Genomic DNA, 13172 nt, shown 5'->3' with positions numbered 1-13172 from the left:
CCTGTGGGTCTTGATTAGAAACATTGGCAAGGGCTGGCTGAGCTGCTTCTCTTCCTCGTTTGAATTCATAAGATGAACACATCTGCAGAAGGCAAGCTGAAAACGTCCATCATTATTTCATCCTTTGTAATCAAACGTATAACCCGGAGTTAAATCCCTTCCAAGGAAGGATTATACTTCATGATCGGCCCCGTGGAACTTATTTATGTGTTTATTGTTGGGAGAAATTAGATTACAGAAACAGATTGACATTTTCCCTAATCCAATTTAAGGAGTTGTGTTTTGAGCACTTCTTTGCCTGTCTGGCTGCTTCATTTATCCATCACAGTAAGTGTCTGTGCGACATCTCACTGAAAGCCCCATGACTCAACGAGTCATTTCTCTGGGTCCTTTTTCTTGATGTGTCAGTATTCAAATCCAGGACATCCCTCTACCAGCCCTGGTTGAAGAAAGAAATTATTCATTTTTATGGGATTCATGTGGTTTATGATAATGCAGTTATTGCATTCATCATTTTTTCCCAAGACCCATTTTGGTGTTTTGCAGACCCTGGAAAATCATGTACATTGCATACAGCCGAAGGGCAAGGCTTGGCAGACACAGAGGCACATACCCAAATCCCGCTCTCTCACTTGCTAGCTCTCGTGTGCTCTCGTGTGCTCTCGTATGTTGGACAGTATCTCTGTCTACAGATTAAACTTTGCAGCAGTAAGAGGGAAGGCTCAACCTGTCTGCCTCATAGGGCTGTGGGGATTAAAAGGAATCATGGCTGAGAAGCTTATGAGTGTCATTCAGCACCCAGCCATGAGCATCTACTAAAAAAGGAGTCCTGTTATCATGGTTGTCTGATGTCTTTGACAACTTGGAATTTTGTATTACACCATAATTCTTAGAACTTAATTTTATGTTTGGATTTTACATACGTAGCTGAGATCTGAAAGAAGCAGCCCATATTTTATTTAATGTCAATTTTTAAAAATTTCTCTCCAGCTGTATTGAGGTACCACTGACAAATGAAAATTGGTATGTATTTAAGGAGTACAATTTGATGCTTTGTTGTATGTGTACATTGTGAAACAATTACTGCATCAAGCTAATTAACATTTTCATCACCTCACATAAATGCTGTTTTCTTCTCCTCTGCCTCCTCCCCCTCCTCCTCCTCCTCCTCCTCCTCCTCCTCCCCCCCCTCCTCTCCCTGCTGCCGTTCTTGGTAATGAGAACATGTAAGATCTACTCTCATAGCAAATTTTAAGTATACAATCCTATATTGTGATCTGTGGTCACCATGCTGTACGTTAGATCCCCAAAACTTACTTATCTTGTATAACTAAAACTTCATTTTCATTCCTTCACTAACTTATCTTCATTCTAAGCTCCCCACACCGGCCCCTGGCAACTACTGTTCCACTCTATTCTTCTGTGAGTTATTTAAATTGCGCTTTCATAGGTTGGGCATGGTGACTCTCACCTGTAATCCCAGTACTTTGGGAGGCCGAGGCAGGCAGATCACTTGAGGTCAGGAGTTCAAGACCAGACTGGCCAACATGGTGAAACCCCATCTCTATGAAAAATACGCAAAAAAATTAGCTGGGTTTGGTGATGCATGCCTGTAATCCCAGCTACTCAGGAGGCTGAGGCAGGATAATCACTTGAACCCGGGAGGCAGAGGTTGCAGTGAGCTGAGATTGCACCACTGCACTCCAGCCTGGGTGACTCTGTCTCAAAAATAAATAAATAAATAAATAAATAAATAAATAAATAGAATTGCACTTTCGTAATTATGAGTTAAAATGGTCAAATTTTTTAAAAAGTTCATGATTACAGTGTTCTCTTTTACATCTTAAAGTTTCACTAAATCCCACTAATAATGACTTTGGGGGGTGTCCAGTTTTTATACCTTTGTTCTATTTCTGTGCTTCTGTTCCTTTGCCTTAGGGCATTGCACATGCTGATCTGCTTTCACATGCATTTTTCAGCATGTTCTTCTTCTTACTGCATTTCCAGTCATTCTACATCATTGGCTTCTACTCGTCCTTCAGGCTTCATTTTAGGTATTACTCCTCCAGGAGTGTCTCCCCCTTTAGACCAGGTGAGGTCTCTTGATAACATTTTCTTTCCTAGAATTGATAACCATTTTCTTTCCTAGAATTTCTCATGGCGTACCATTTTGTATTTGTTATTTGTTGATTTTCTGTCTTCTTTGACAGTAAGCTTCATGAAGGTGCAGATCGTATCTGTATAGGCCACTGTTTAATCTTCACTACCTACCGCTCCATAAACACCTGTGAAATACATACATTCATGCCTCAATTAGGAGAATGAACTGGACATTCTCCTAAAAGGGAATGCTAGGATCAGAAATTTGGGAGCTGAGTATCCAAGTGACTGATCTCCACCCCAGCTGACATCACTCAAAATCTCTGGGACCATGGCCTGGGAGTCTGCATTTGAAGGATTACAATTCTCTTAAGTTGGCCTGGTGCAGCCAACAGGGGCTCATGTTGAGGCTCAACCCTATCCACCCCCAATAATTCCACAGTTTGTTTTCAATGAGGATGTCAGTATTCTGTGATCTCTGTTGCTCACACTCATTAAGCTAACTGCTTTGTGACCTGACCTGATGGAGGCCCCAGTGTTTGGACACAGGTTTGCTTCTTGACCCTGTATTTGTCAAGGTAGGCTAGCTGCTATAACAAACAGCCCCCAAATATGTAAAAGTTTATTTCTCATTTGTATCACAGCCAGTTGGGGTGGCCAAGGTATCCTCTACTCCATGCAGTCTTTCAGGGATCCAGGATGCTCCTATTGTGCACCACCTTCTAGGGCAGCTCTTCTCAAGTGAGACTCCTTGGGAGGATTAGGCACTGTTGCTGATGGCAGCCATTGTACATAATGCATTAAGTTATCTCCTCCACATCTAGAATGGTGTTAGATATGGACCATCCTTGGGAGAGTTGAGAGAAGAGTCACCTGATTTGTTCTCTGTTTGGTTTTATTTTCTTATGGAGGCCCAGTTCAGAGAGGGTGGAGGGATCTTGTTTTTCACCTGGCTGGTGGAAGAAGAGAGGATAGGGATATCTTATTCCTGTCATTGCCCAGCCCAGAGGTGACTCACATCACCTCCTCGCATTCACTCAATCTGCTTGTGAGAATCACTTCCATGGTCCTGTCCAGGTGCAAGGAGATCACAAAATGCACTTGGACATTAGCCCGAGAAGAAGAAGAAGAAACGAAGACAGGTATTGGTGAGCGTGTCACCTTGCCCCAGACCTATCCCGTATCAAGTTGTATTTGCACCATGGAGGCAGAAAAAAATAGAGTGGGTGTTTTCAATTAAGTTGCATTTATTTGCACGAAGGTTTGACTTAACTTGCCTTTGCTCTTTCTTTATAACAGATGATAGATTGTCCTGAAATTGAGACTCCTGCCGTGATAACGTGTGACCCACTGTCCCAGCCTTCCCCTCAGCTTGCAGACTTCACAGAGACTGAAACCACCTTGGTATTCCTCATCTATATGACCTACACATGGCCAGCTCTCTTATTGCTTGTTATTTTCTCACAGTGTCTATCGCCATTACATACCAGTGGGGGCCATATGCTTTTAAAAATTCCTCCCATTTTCTTTTTTGAATGGGTTCTCCCACCTGGAATAAGTTGTGTTGTAATTAGTCTATTTCTCTGTTATGCAGGTGGATAAGGAATCTGGCTATCTTTTCGAACTTACTGTGGGTTTTTCTTTTTGGTCATTTTGTTATTCTCTTCCACTTTGCTTAAAAAAATTAGTAAGAAAAAAATACAGCATCAAGATGTCATCTATGTCTCCATTAATTTTTTTAAACTTTTGATAGGACTTGCACCATGTCTAAAATCAGTATTCCGTGACTATGGATTTTATTTTAATTCTTTTTTTCCCTAAATTTACCCTTATGAATCTGGGCTTTTATTGCCACATATCATCAGAAAAGTGGCTTTATGGACACCCCCCTTTTTTTTTAAACTCTCAGAGAGACTATCTTAGTAAAATGCTTCTGTAGGCATTTGGTATAAACAAGTCAAATCTCTCTCTGAAAATTTAACTTTCAGGAATTGCATAAGAACTTGTAGCATCTCCTCTTGTCTGAGACATAGTGGATGGCTCAGAAAAAGTGAGGGGAGAGAAGGTGAGCTATTTTTAGCATTCCCAGAAAAAAAGATCGAGCGCAGCCCATTAATTTTTTTAAAAAAGTTAATTATAGGGCCGGGTGCGGTGGCTCACGCCTGTAATTCCGGCACTTTGGGAGGCCGAGGTGGGTGGATCATAAGGTCAGGAGATCGAGACCATCCTGGCTAACACAGTGAAACCCCGTCTCTACTAAAAATATAAAAAATTAGCTGAGCGTGGTGGCAGGCGCCTGTAGTCCCAGCTACTCGGGAGGCTGAGGCAGGAGAATGGCATGAACTCGGGAGGCGGAGCTTGCAGTGAGCTGAGATCGTGCCACTGTACTCCAGCCTGGGCAACAGAGCGAGACTCCATATCCAAAAAAAAAAAAAAGTTAATTATAATAAAGATGGGTTCTTGCTATTTTGCTGAGGCTAGTCTTGAACTCCTGGGCTCAGGCAATCCTCCTGCCTTGGCCTTCTAAAATGCTGGGATTACAGGCATGAGCCACCGCGCCTGGCCTCAACCCAATAATTTGATTTTATTTTACCCCAGGATAAAGAGTTCTTCGTCATTTAGATTAGAGCTACAGTTCCCTGCAGCCCACCGCAGACTAATGATTGAATGGTTATGTTTTAGCCGCCAGCAAATAAAGTCGAAAGTGTCCCATCCGAGGAAACCTTTGAACCAAGCCAGGAACTCCCTGCTGAGGCCATCAGGGACCCCAGTCTGCAGGATGCACTGGAGGTGGTATCCAAATTCTTCCCCTTGCCCAAGGCTCCCGGTGGGGGCCATCTACCGTCACTGAGGTCAACTGCATGCACACAACAGCTGTTAATTTTTCAGCCTCATTTAACAAAAGATAAGAATCGACTTTCCTCTTCCCCTGCCTCTGATTCTTCTGTCTTCTCTCTGGCGTTTGCCTGGGGTGATCGGCTGACTCTCTTTTGCCATCTTGAAGTCTGATCATCATGCCTTTTCTCTCTTTAAAAACTGTTCTGCAAAGGTGATCAGGAGGGAAGCTGAGGGACTATGGTAATTAATGCATAGCAAACCATTTTCTGAAATGAAGAGATTAAAAGCTGAAAATTGGAGGGAGTGGGGCATGCAAATGTTCGAATCCAAATGGGGCATGCAAATGATTTCTTCTTTCGGTATGAAATGAGAGATGCATGCTTTCTGTTCCTTCCTCTTAGAGATGTTCTCATCTTCAACTACATTCTCTCCATGAATGCATTTAATGAAAGCAGTTGCTAACGTTTTCTCTTTCTCTTTAAGCATGATCTAATAACGCCATTTGGTCTTTAAGTAATAATCAATACAGCTCTAGAGCTAGGTTTAGGTCTAGACTGAAAGTTGGTGTTGAACGCATACTTTAGAATGTGACCTACTATATCATAAATGTTTTTGTTGGCTAAATGCCTTCCCTGGACAGTCACCCTTGGAGAAAATGTGAAAGTTTTTTTCCTCATTCTTACTTGGTTAATGTTCAAATGCAGCGTTTCGAACTTAATTTCTAGAGCTATTGGTTGAGGTCAAGATTTCTTATAAACATGTGAATGTATCCCTTCAGCATGTTCCACCCTTGTGGTCATCATCCGAGGCTGTATGAATTGAATCTGGAGTTATGAGTGGGTGACAGGGCGTCAGTGTGAGGTTGGGTAGACCCACATTGGACAGCTCAGCCACGTGATAGGTTTGGGATCTATCCCTGTGAGTTCATTACTTTTTCTTTTTATAAATTATTATTATTATTATTTAGAGACAGGGTCTTGCTCTGTAGCCCAGGTTGGAGTGCAGTGGCATGATCATAGCTAAACAATCCTCCTGCCTCAGCCTTCCAAGGAAATGGGACTACAGGCATGGGCCACTGCAACCAGCTAATTTTTTATTTTTATTTTTTGTAGAGTTGGGGTTTCACTCTGCTATCCAGGCTGGTCTCAAACACCTGGCCTCACGTGATCCTCCTTTTTTGGCCTCTCAAAGTGCTGGGATTACAGGCATGAGCCACCGCGCCCAGCCTGAGTTCACTACTTTGCTTCCGTGTTCATGAGGTGGAGACTGGGCTGCCCACCCCACAGAATTGGAAGGAGGGGTATTAAAAAGGAGAGTGGTCCAGGGAAAGCCCTAGTTAGTGCTTGGCTCATAAAGATGACGAAAATTTCCGTCATTGATTTGCTAAACTGGGGCACTTTGACCTTCTTCTCCTGTGTGTCCACACTGTCCTCTAGGGGACCTTTATTTAGTATCTTGTATAATACCCTAATTCATCACATTGGAGCAGCTTGTTGTTTTCTTGGATACTCATCTCTTGTTAGCAGAAATGTCACAACCACTGTGCTATTTTGTCTTGAAAACTAGTATGGGGGGTTGGGTGCTGTAGGTCCTGTTAATTCCAGAAACATTTCATTCTCAGGAACTGAATAGATCTAAATGCAAGTGCCTTAGAGGGGAGAAATGCTGCAGTATCCTGAAGTGGACTTTTAAATTTATTTGTTAACTCTTGCTATCACCTTAATCAATAGGATAGCTGTCTTTAAATAAAATATAACATATGGGAACGAGTGTAGAAGGCAGAATCCTATATGTAAAAACCTTTTAAAAACACTGTGGCAAGTAATTAGAGAAGAAAGTAGTATATACTCATGGTGTAAAAACTCAAATATATCTTTCTATATATCTATCTCTATACATATCATGTATCTATCTATCTACCTCTTATCTGTTTTCTTTTTTTTTCTTTTTCTTTTTTTTGATGGAGTCTTACTCTGTCGCCCATTCTGGAGTGCAGTGGTGCGATCTCAGCTTACTGCAACCTCCACTTCCCAGGTTCAAGTGATTCTCCTGACTCAGCCTCCCAAGTAGCTGGGACTACAGTCGCCCATGACCAAGCCTGGCTAATTTTTGTATTTTTAGTAGAGATGGGGTTTCACCATGTTGGCCAGGTTGGTCTCGAACTCCTGACCTCAATTGATCCACCCGCCTCGGCCTCCCAAAGTGCTGGGATTACAGACGTGAACCACCACACCCAGCTATCTATGTGTTTTCTCTTTGTCATCTATCTCATCTATATATCCATTCATCCTCACATCTAGATAATAGATACATAGATATAGAAGAGATAAATGATAGGTAGTAGATAAATAGAGATGATAGATAAATGAATGATTGAGTGATAGAGAGAGAGAGAGAAAGATTTTAGATAAACAGATAAATGATAGAGTGATAGATGATAGATAGAATGGATAGATGGATGGATGGATAGATGGATAGAGTGATAGAAAGTACATAGGTAGATAGAGATCACAGATAGATAAATAGGTAGATAGACGATGGAGTGATAGATGACATGATTTATTGATAAATAGAATGGATGGACAGATGGATGGATGGATGGATGAGTGGATAGATAAAACATAGGTAGATAGATGAGACAGATGATAGATAATAAATGGTTGGTAGATGAGATAGATGATAGATAGATAGATAGATGTGTGTGTCTATTATTGTTACCATCTTTAAATTTTTAAAAGTCTTTTTCTAGTTCTTGGTAAGAAGTATCTAAAGCAAACGTATTTATTCTTTTTGTTGACTCATCTGAAAGCCAAACAAAAGTGTGTGTGTGTGTGTGTGTGTGTGTGTGTTGTTACATGCTTGCATATTCATCTGTTTTTTCATATGTCCCTTAAGAAGGGAGAAGCTCTGCATTGAAAAAACTATCAGAATTATTATTTAAATTCCTTTGCCAAGCAGTCCAAATTATTATAGGCTTTACTTACGTGAGGTGAGTTTTTTTTTTTTTTTCATTTAACATAGTTTGGTTATTCACTGTCATACAAAACAGAAGTTTTGGTGGGTGACAGTACTAAGTAGTGTGTGCGTTTAAAATGGTTTAGCGGCTAGAAATGAAAACAATTCAGGAAAAAGAACACATACAATTACATTTTATAAAATTTCAAGAAAACTTAAGCAAAAAAATTATCTTCTAAGCATATTATACTAAAGCTAGTGTGTATTTAGCTCAAAAGAAAAGTGCTGCTGGGCATGCAGGCTCACGCCTGCAATCCCAGCTCATTGGGAGGCCAAGGCAAGAGGATTGCTTGAGCCCAGGAATTTAAGACCACCCTGCGCAACATAATGAGACCCCATCTGTGCAAAAAATACAAAAATGAGCTGGGCATGGTGATGTGCACTGTAGTCCCAGCTACTGAGGAGGCAGAGGTGGGAGGATCTCTTGAGCCCAGGAGGTCGAGGCTGCAGTGAGCTATGACTGCACCACTGCACTCCAGCCTGGACGAGAGAGTGAGACCCTGTCTCATTAAAAACAAAGTGCTAGTGATTCGCAGTCAGTTTTAGAGAACTGAGATGTATCTTTCTGCAGAACCCACACTGGATGGGTTTTAGCAGTCTTTCCCTTGATAACGGACAGCTGCAAAAACCATCTCCCACTGATTATCTTCCCTAGGTCGACCTGGCCGTCTCTGTTTCCCAGATCTCCATCGAAGAGAAGGTGAAGGAATTGAGCCCAGAGGAAGAGAGGAGGAAGTGGGAGGAAGGCCGTATCGACTACATGGGGAAGGACGCGTTTGCCCGCATCCAGGAGAAGCTGGACCGGTTTCTGCAGTAATCTGGCAGCTGGTGGGCGTTGTGTATAGTTAGACAATGTCCTGTTGGGTGATCCTGTTGCGTGGAGATCTCCTCTGGTCCTTTCAAAGGAAAACGCTGTTGAACCTTGTGCCTCTATTTATGCTTAATCCATTTGAGTGCCTCACACAAAAAACGTAGAGTATAGAAATTCACCTTAATGCCCCTCGCCCCAACCCCCCACCAATGCCTTCTGGGCTTTCTTCAGAGGTCACTTCTACCCTTGAACCTGTTGGCAAAAGCGAGCAGTAATAAAATTCTAGTAGACCCTTGATGGTGGTGTCTGCTGTGGCCCGAAAGACCTCTGAAGTACGCTGGAGCTGTGTTGTACAGGTGCTGTGAGACCTACCCTATTTAGAATTAAACCTCACTGCAAATTTCCTCCCATTACTAAGCTAACAACACTAATATACGTATTTAGCACCTCTGAGGCCTTGCCAAGGAGATCCGTTTCTGTAGGGCTAAGGAAACATTCAGACATAGTGACTTTGACTCTCATTTGGACTTGGCGAAGCGTATCCGAGAAACGCCCCGGCTGTGGTCTCTCTGCTTTAAATCCTAACAGGACTTCCTAGAGCGCTGACAGAAATTCGACTTGTGGACTTAGGGAAGAGAGGTTGTAGGTGGCTTGGGGGATGTAGGTGGTTTAGGGGATCTAAACCGATTCACTTACTGGTTGAGAAGAATCAAGGGCTTGTCCCCAAATGATTTAGAGCAACAACTTGCTCAGGATAACAGGATCTAGAGATGCTCTCTGTTTGATGACAAAAGTCAGGGTGCAGTCGGTCTACCTTTGACTGCTCTTGGCTTGGTCTCTACCCTCACTACCTCAGTTCTTAATAACTTAGTGAATCACTGCGCTCCTCAAAGTCATTTCCACTCAGCTCTTTCCAGAGAATTCTCAGTTTTATGAGATGGGACACTTTATTCCACGAGAAAGCCTCATTGTCAGAAGTATCTTCATTCAATGGGCACAGTATGCTGTGTATCTCAACAGGTGGCTGTCGGGGGCCACCGAGAGTGTCGTTAAAAATGGGCATCGTTGTAATAAAGAGAGGAGAGTGCGATTTTTGAAATGTTTGGAAGGTTTATTTATCATGCACATCCCAGGGAAAAGCAGAGAGTAAATTAGAGATGGGATAGGAAGGTTGTGGGAGAACTCGATTCTAGCCTGTGTCAGCTGGATGTGTTTACGTGGAGAGGAGTGGCCACTTTTTAGGTCACCTGAAGCAGTTTAGCCTTTGGATAGAGGAACCTGCCTGAATTTATGGCATTAGTGGTGGCATTTTTTTTTGTGCAAGATGTGATGGAGGGGCTGTTTCTCTTTCCTTGTGGTTGGTTAATAATCTTCAGTCTCAGAGGGCGATGTTCATAGGATATTTCAGGGGTTCATTTAAAATAGCCATATGGCTACAGTCTCAGGCGAGTCAGGGTTGGATGGTCATCGGCTTTCAGAGGGAGACCACAAGAATGTTCAGGGAAAAAATGTCAGCTTCTCTGAGGACCAGAATTCATGTTCACAGGCAGTGATGAGTTGGCTTATGGAGTGAGTCCAGTCTGGAATTCTGCCGTGCATTCTAGCCTGTATCATCTCATTTGGACAAATGCTGACACATTTAAATTAAAATGTTAAAAACTAACCATGTGGTCTCCTTGCAGTGTGTGTGCCTGTTTCCTGCGATAGCAGAGTTCTATTTTACAGTAAACCAAAGGTAGGGCCTTTCTATTTTCTTTTCGGCCTTTTCTATTGTATTTTGTTTTTAAAATAGTAAGCATTGGGCTGGGTGTGGTGGCTCACTCCTGTGATGCCAGCACTTTGGGAGGCTGAAATAGGTGGATCACTTGAGGCCAGGAGTTCAAGACCAGCCTGGGCAACATGGTGAGAGCCCGTCTCTACCAAAAACACAAAAAAATTAGCTGGGCATGGTGGCACATGTCTGTAATCCCAGCTACTGAGGAGGCTGAGGCACAAGAGTTGCTTGAGCCAGGGAGGCAGAGGTTGCAGAGAGCTGAGATCGTGCCACCATACTCTAGCCAGGGTGACAGAGTGAGAATCTGTCTCAAAAAATAAATAAATAAATAAAATATAATATTAATAATAAGCATTATTTGAGCTGGAATTGCAAGGTAAAACTTTAAAAGTAAACAGTAAATTATTTTATTTTTGATTTAAAATGTTTTTTAATTGTCATGTAATAATTGTACATATTACAGGGCACATAGTAAAGTTGCAATGCATGTAATGTATGCTGATCAGGTCGCGGGAATTAGCATATCCATCTTCTCCAGCCTGTACCATTTTTTGTGTTGGGAACATTCAGTATTCTACTTCTATAGACATATATTTGAAACTATATAATATATGATTTTGGGCTGTAGTCATCCTACAGTGCTATATACCAGCGGTCCCCAGCCTTTTTGGCACCAGGGACCAGTTTCATGGAAGACAATTTTTCCAGAAACCAGGCTTAGGGAATGGTTTGGGGATGATTCAGGTACATGACACTTACTGTGCACTTTATTTCTTTTTTTGTGTGTTTTTGTTTTTTTTTTTTGAGACGGAGTCTGGCTCTGTCACCCAGGCTGGAGTGCAGTGGCCGGATCTCAGCTCACTGCAAGCTTCGCCTCCTGGGTTTACACCATTCTCCTGCCTCAGCCTCCCGAGTAGCTGGGACTACAGGCGCCCGCCACCTCGCCCGGCTAGTTTTTTTGTATTTTTTAGTAGAGACGGGGTTTCACCAGGTTAGCCAGGATGGTCTTGATCTCCTGACCTCGTGATCTGCCCGTCTCGGCCTCCCAAAGTGCTGGGATTACAGGCATGAGCCACCACGCCGGCCTGTGCACTTTATTTCTATGATGATTACATTGTAACATGTAATGAAATAATTACACAACTCAGCAACTTGTAGAATCAGTGGGATCCCTGAGCTTGTTTTCCTGCAACTGGACAGTCCCACCCAGGGGTGATAGGAGACAGATCATCAGGCATTAGATTCTCAAAAGGAGCACGCAACTTCGATCCCTCACATGCGCAGATCACGGTAGGGTTTGCATTGTTCGAGAATCTAATGCCGCTGCCGGTCTGCCAGGAGGCAGAGCTCAGATGGTAATGGGAGCGATGGGGAGCAGCTATCAATACAGATGAAGCTTTGCTCACTCACCCGCTCCTCACCTCCTGCTGTGCAGCCCAGTTCCTAACAGGCCGTGGACCAGCACTGGTCTGCAGCCCAGGAGTTGGGGACCCTGCAATAGAACACTAGAACTAGCTTAAAAAGTAAAAACTAGAGCAGAGGATACCAGAGGCCAGGAAGGGTAGGGAGAAGGGGTGATAGAGAGAGATTTGTTAAAGGGTACAAAATTACAGCTAGATAGAAGGAGTCAGTTCCAACAATAAATTTAAATTATCAGATGGATTTTTCAGAATTGCTGGTCACAGTAAAATGCGTAGAACTGTTTACTTAACCCTTTGTAATCTTGTAGGGTCTCTTTAGGAAAGGTACCCATTTTCTGAACTTTGCTTTGTCAATTTCATTCATTCATTTATTCATTTGTCATATGCATATTGAGAGCTCTCTTTATACCCAGCTCTGTGACATGGGATAAGTCAATATACCATAAGTTTGTGAATATACACTTTATTCCATGAGAAAGTCTCATTGTCAGAAGTATCTTCATTCAGTGGGCACAATATGCTGTGTATCTCAACAGGTGGCTGTCAGGGGCCACCGAGAGTGTCGTTAAAAATGGGCATATTGATTGACGTCACATGTCTCCCTAGAATGTATGAAACCAAGCCATGCTCTGGCCACCTTGGGCACATGTTGTCAGGACCTCCCGAGGCTGTGTCACGGGTGTGTGTCCTCAACCTTGGCAAAATAAACTTTCTAAACTAACTGAGACCTGTCTCAGATTTTCAGGGTTCACAGGTGCAGTGCTCAGTATGTGGGTGGTGGGTTCATGCATACCCCATACCTCACTACCACTGAATATGCCCTAGTAGCAAACTGGCACGTGTACCCGTTAGACCTAAAGTAAAAGTTGAAATTATTTAAAAATAAATAAATAAAGGTTGTGAGATGGTTATTTGGTGGCAGGTGGAAATGATGTGGGAAGGAAAGGATTTCTAGATCTATTGAATTGGCAGGGTGGATTGATGCCTATAGATCCACAGGAACAAGTTATAGTATTTTTGTTCCTCAAAGTAACTTGGTCAAATCCTGCCGAAACGTTTGGCTGATACTTGGAAGCACCAAACAGGTCCTAGTGTTAAAGCGCTTTGGGGTGGAACTGTAGTTTGAAGCAGAAAGGGGTTTCTTTCTGACCACCACTGTTGAATTAGGAAAAGCAGAGCAATTCTTTCTGGTTTCATAGACCTCTGCTCTTTA

General features: G+C 42.6%; 1 protein-coding gene across 4 annotated transcripts in view; it reads left to right on the top strand.

Annotated features, from left to right (window-relative positions):
* Positions 1-10427, top strand: part of GYG2 (glycogenin 2) — a 53459-nt gene extending 43032 nt beyond the window's left edge. For 3 of the 4 annotated variants that reach the window (XM_007990947.3, XM_007990948.3, XM_007990949.3), the window contains exons 9-11: positions 3400-3504; positions 4783-4890; positions 8609-10427. In XM_007990947.3, coding sequence (XP_007989138.3) covers positions 3400-3504; positions 4783-4890; positions 8609-8770 — 375 coding nt within the window. In that variant the 3' untranslated portion in view covers positions 8771-10427. The remainder of the gene's footprint in view (positions 1-3399; positions 3505-4782; positions 4891-8608) is intronic. The other variant, XM_007990951.3, reaches the window with a different exon arrangement.
* Positions 10428-13172: the final 2745 nt, after the last annotated feature.

Source organism: Chlorocebus sabaeus, chromosome X, assembly GCF_047675955.1.
Source record: "Chlorocebus sabaeus isolate Y175 chromosome X, mChlSab1.0.hap1, whole genome shotgun sequence".
Taxonomy (NCBI): domain Eukaryota; kingdom Metazoa; phylum Chordata; class Mammalia; order Primates; family Cercopithecidae; genus Chlorocebus; species Chlorocebus sabaeus.
This window is presented reverse-complemented; position numbering and strand designations above follow the sequence as displayed.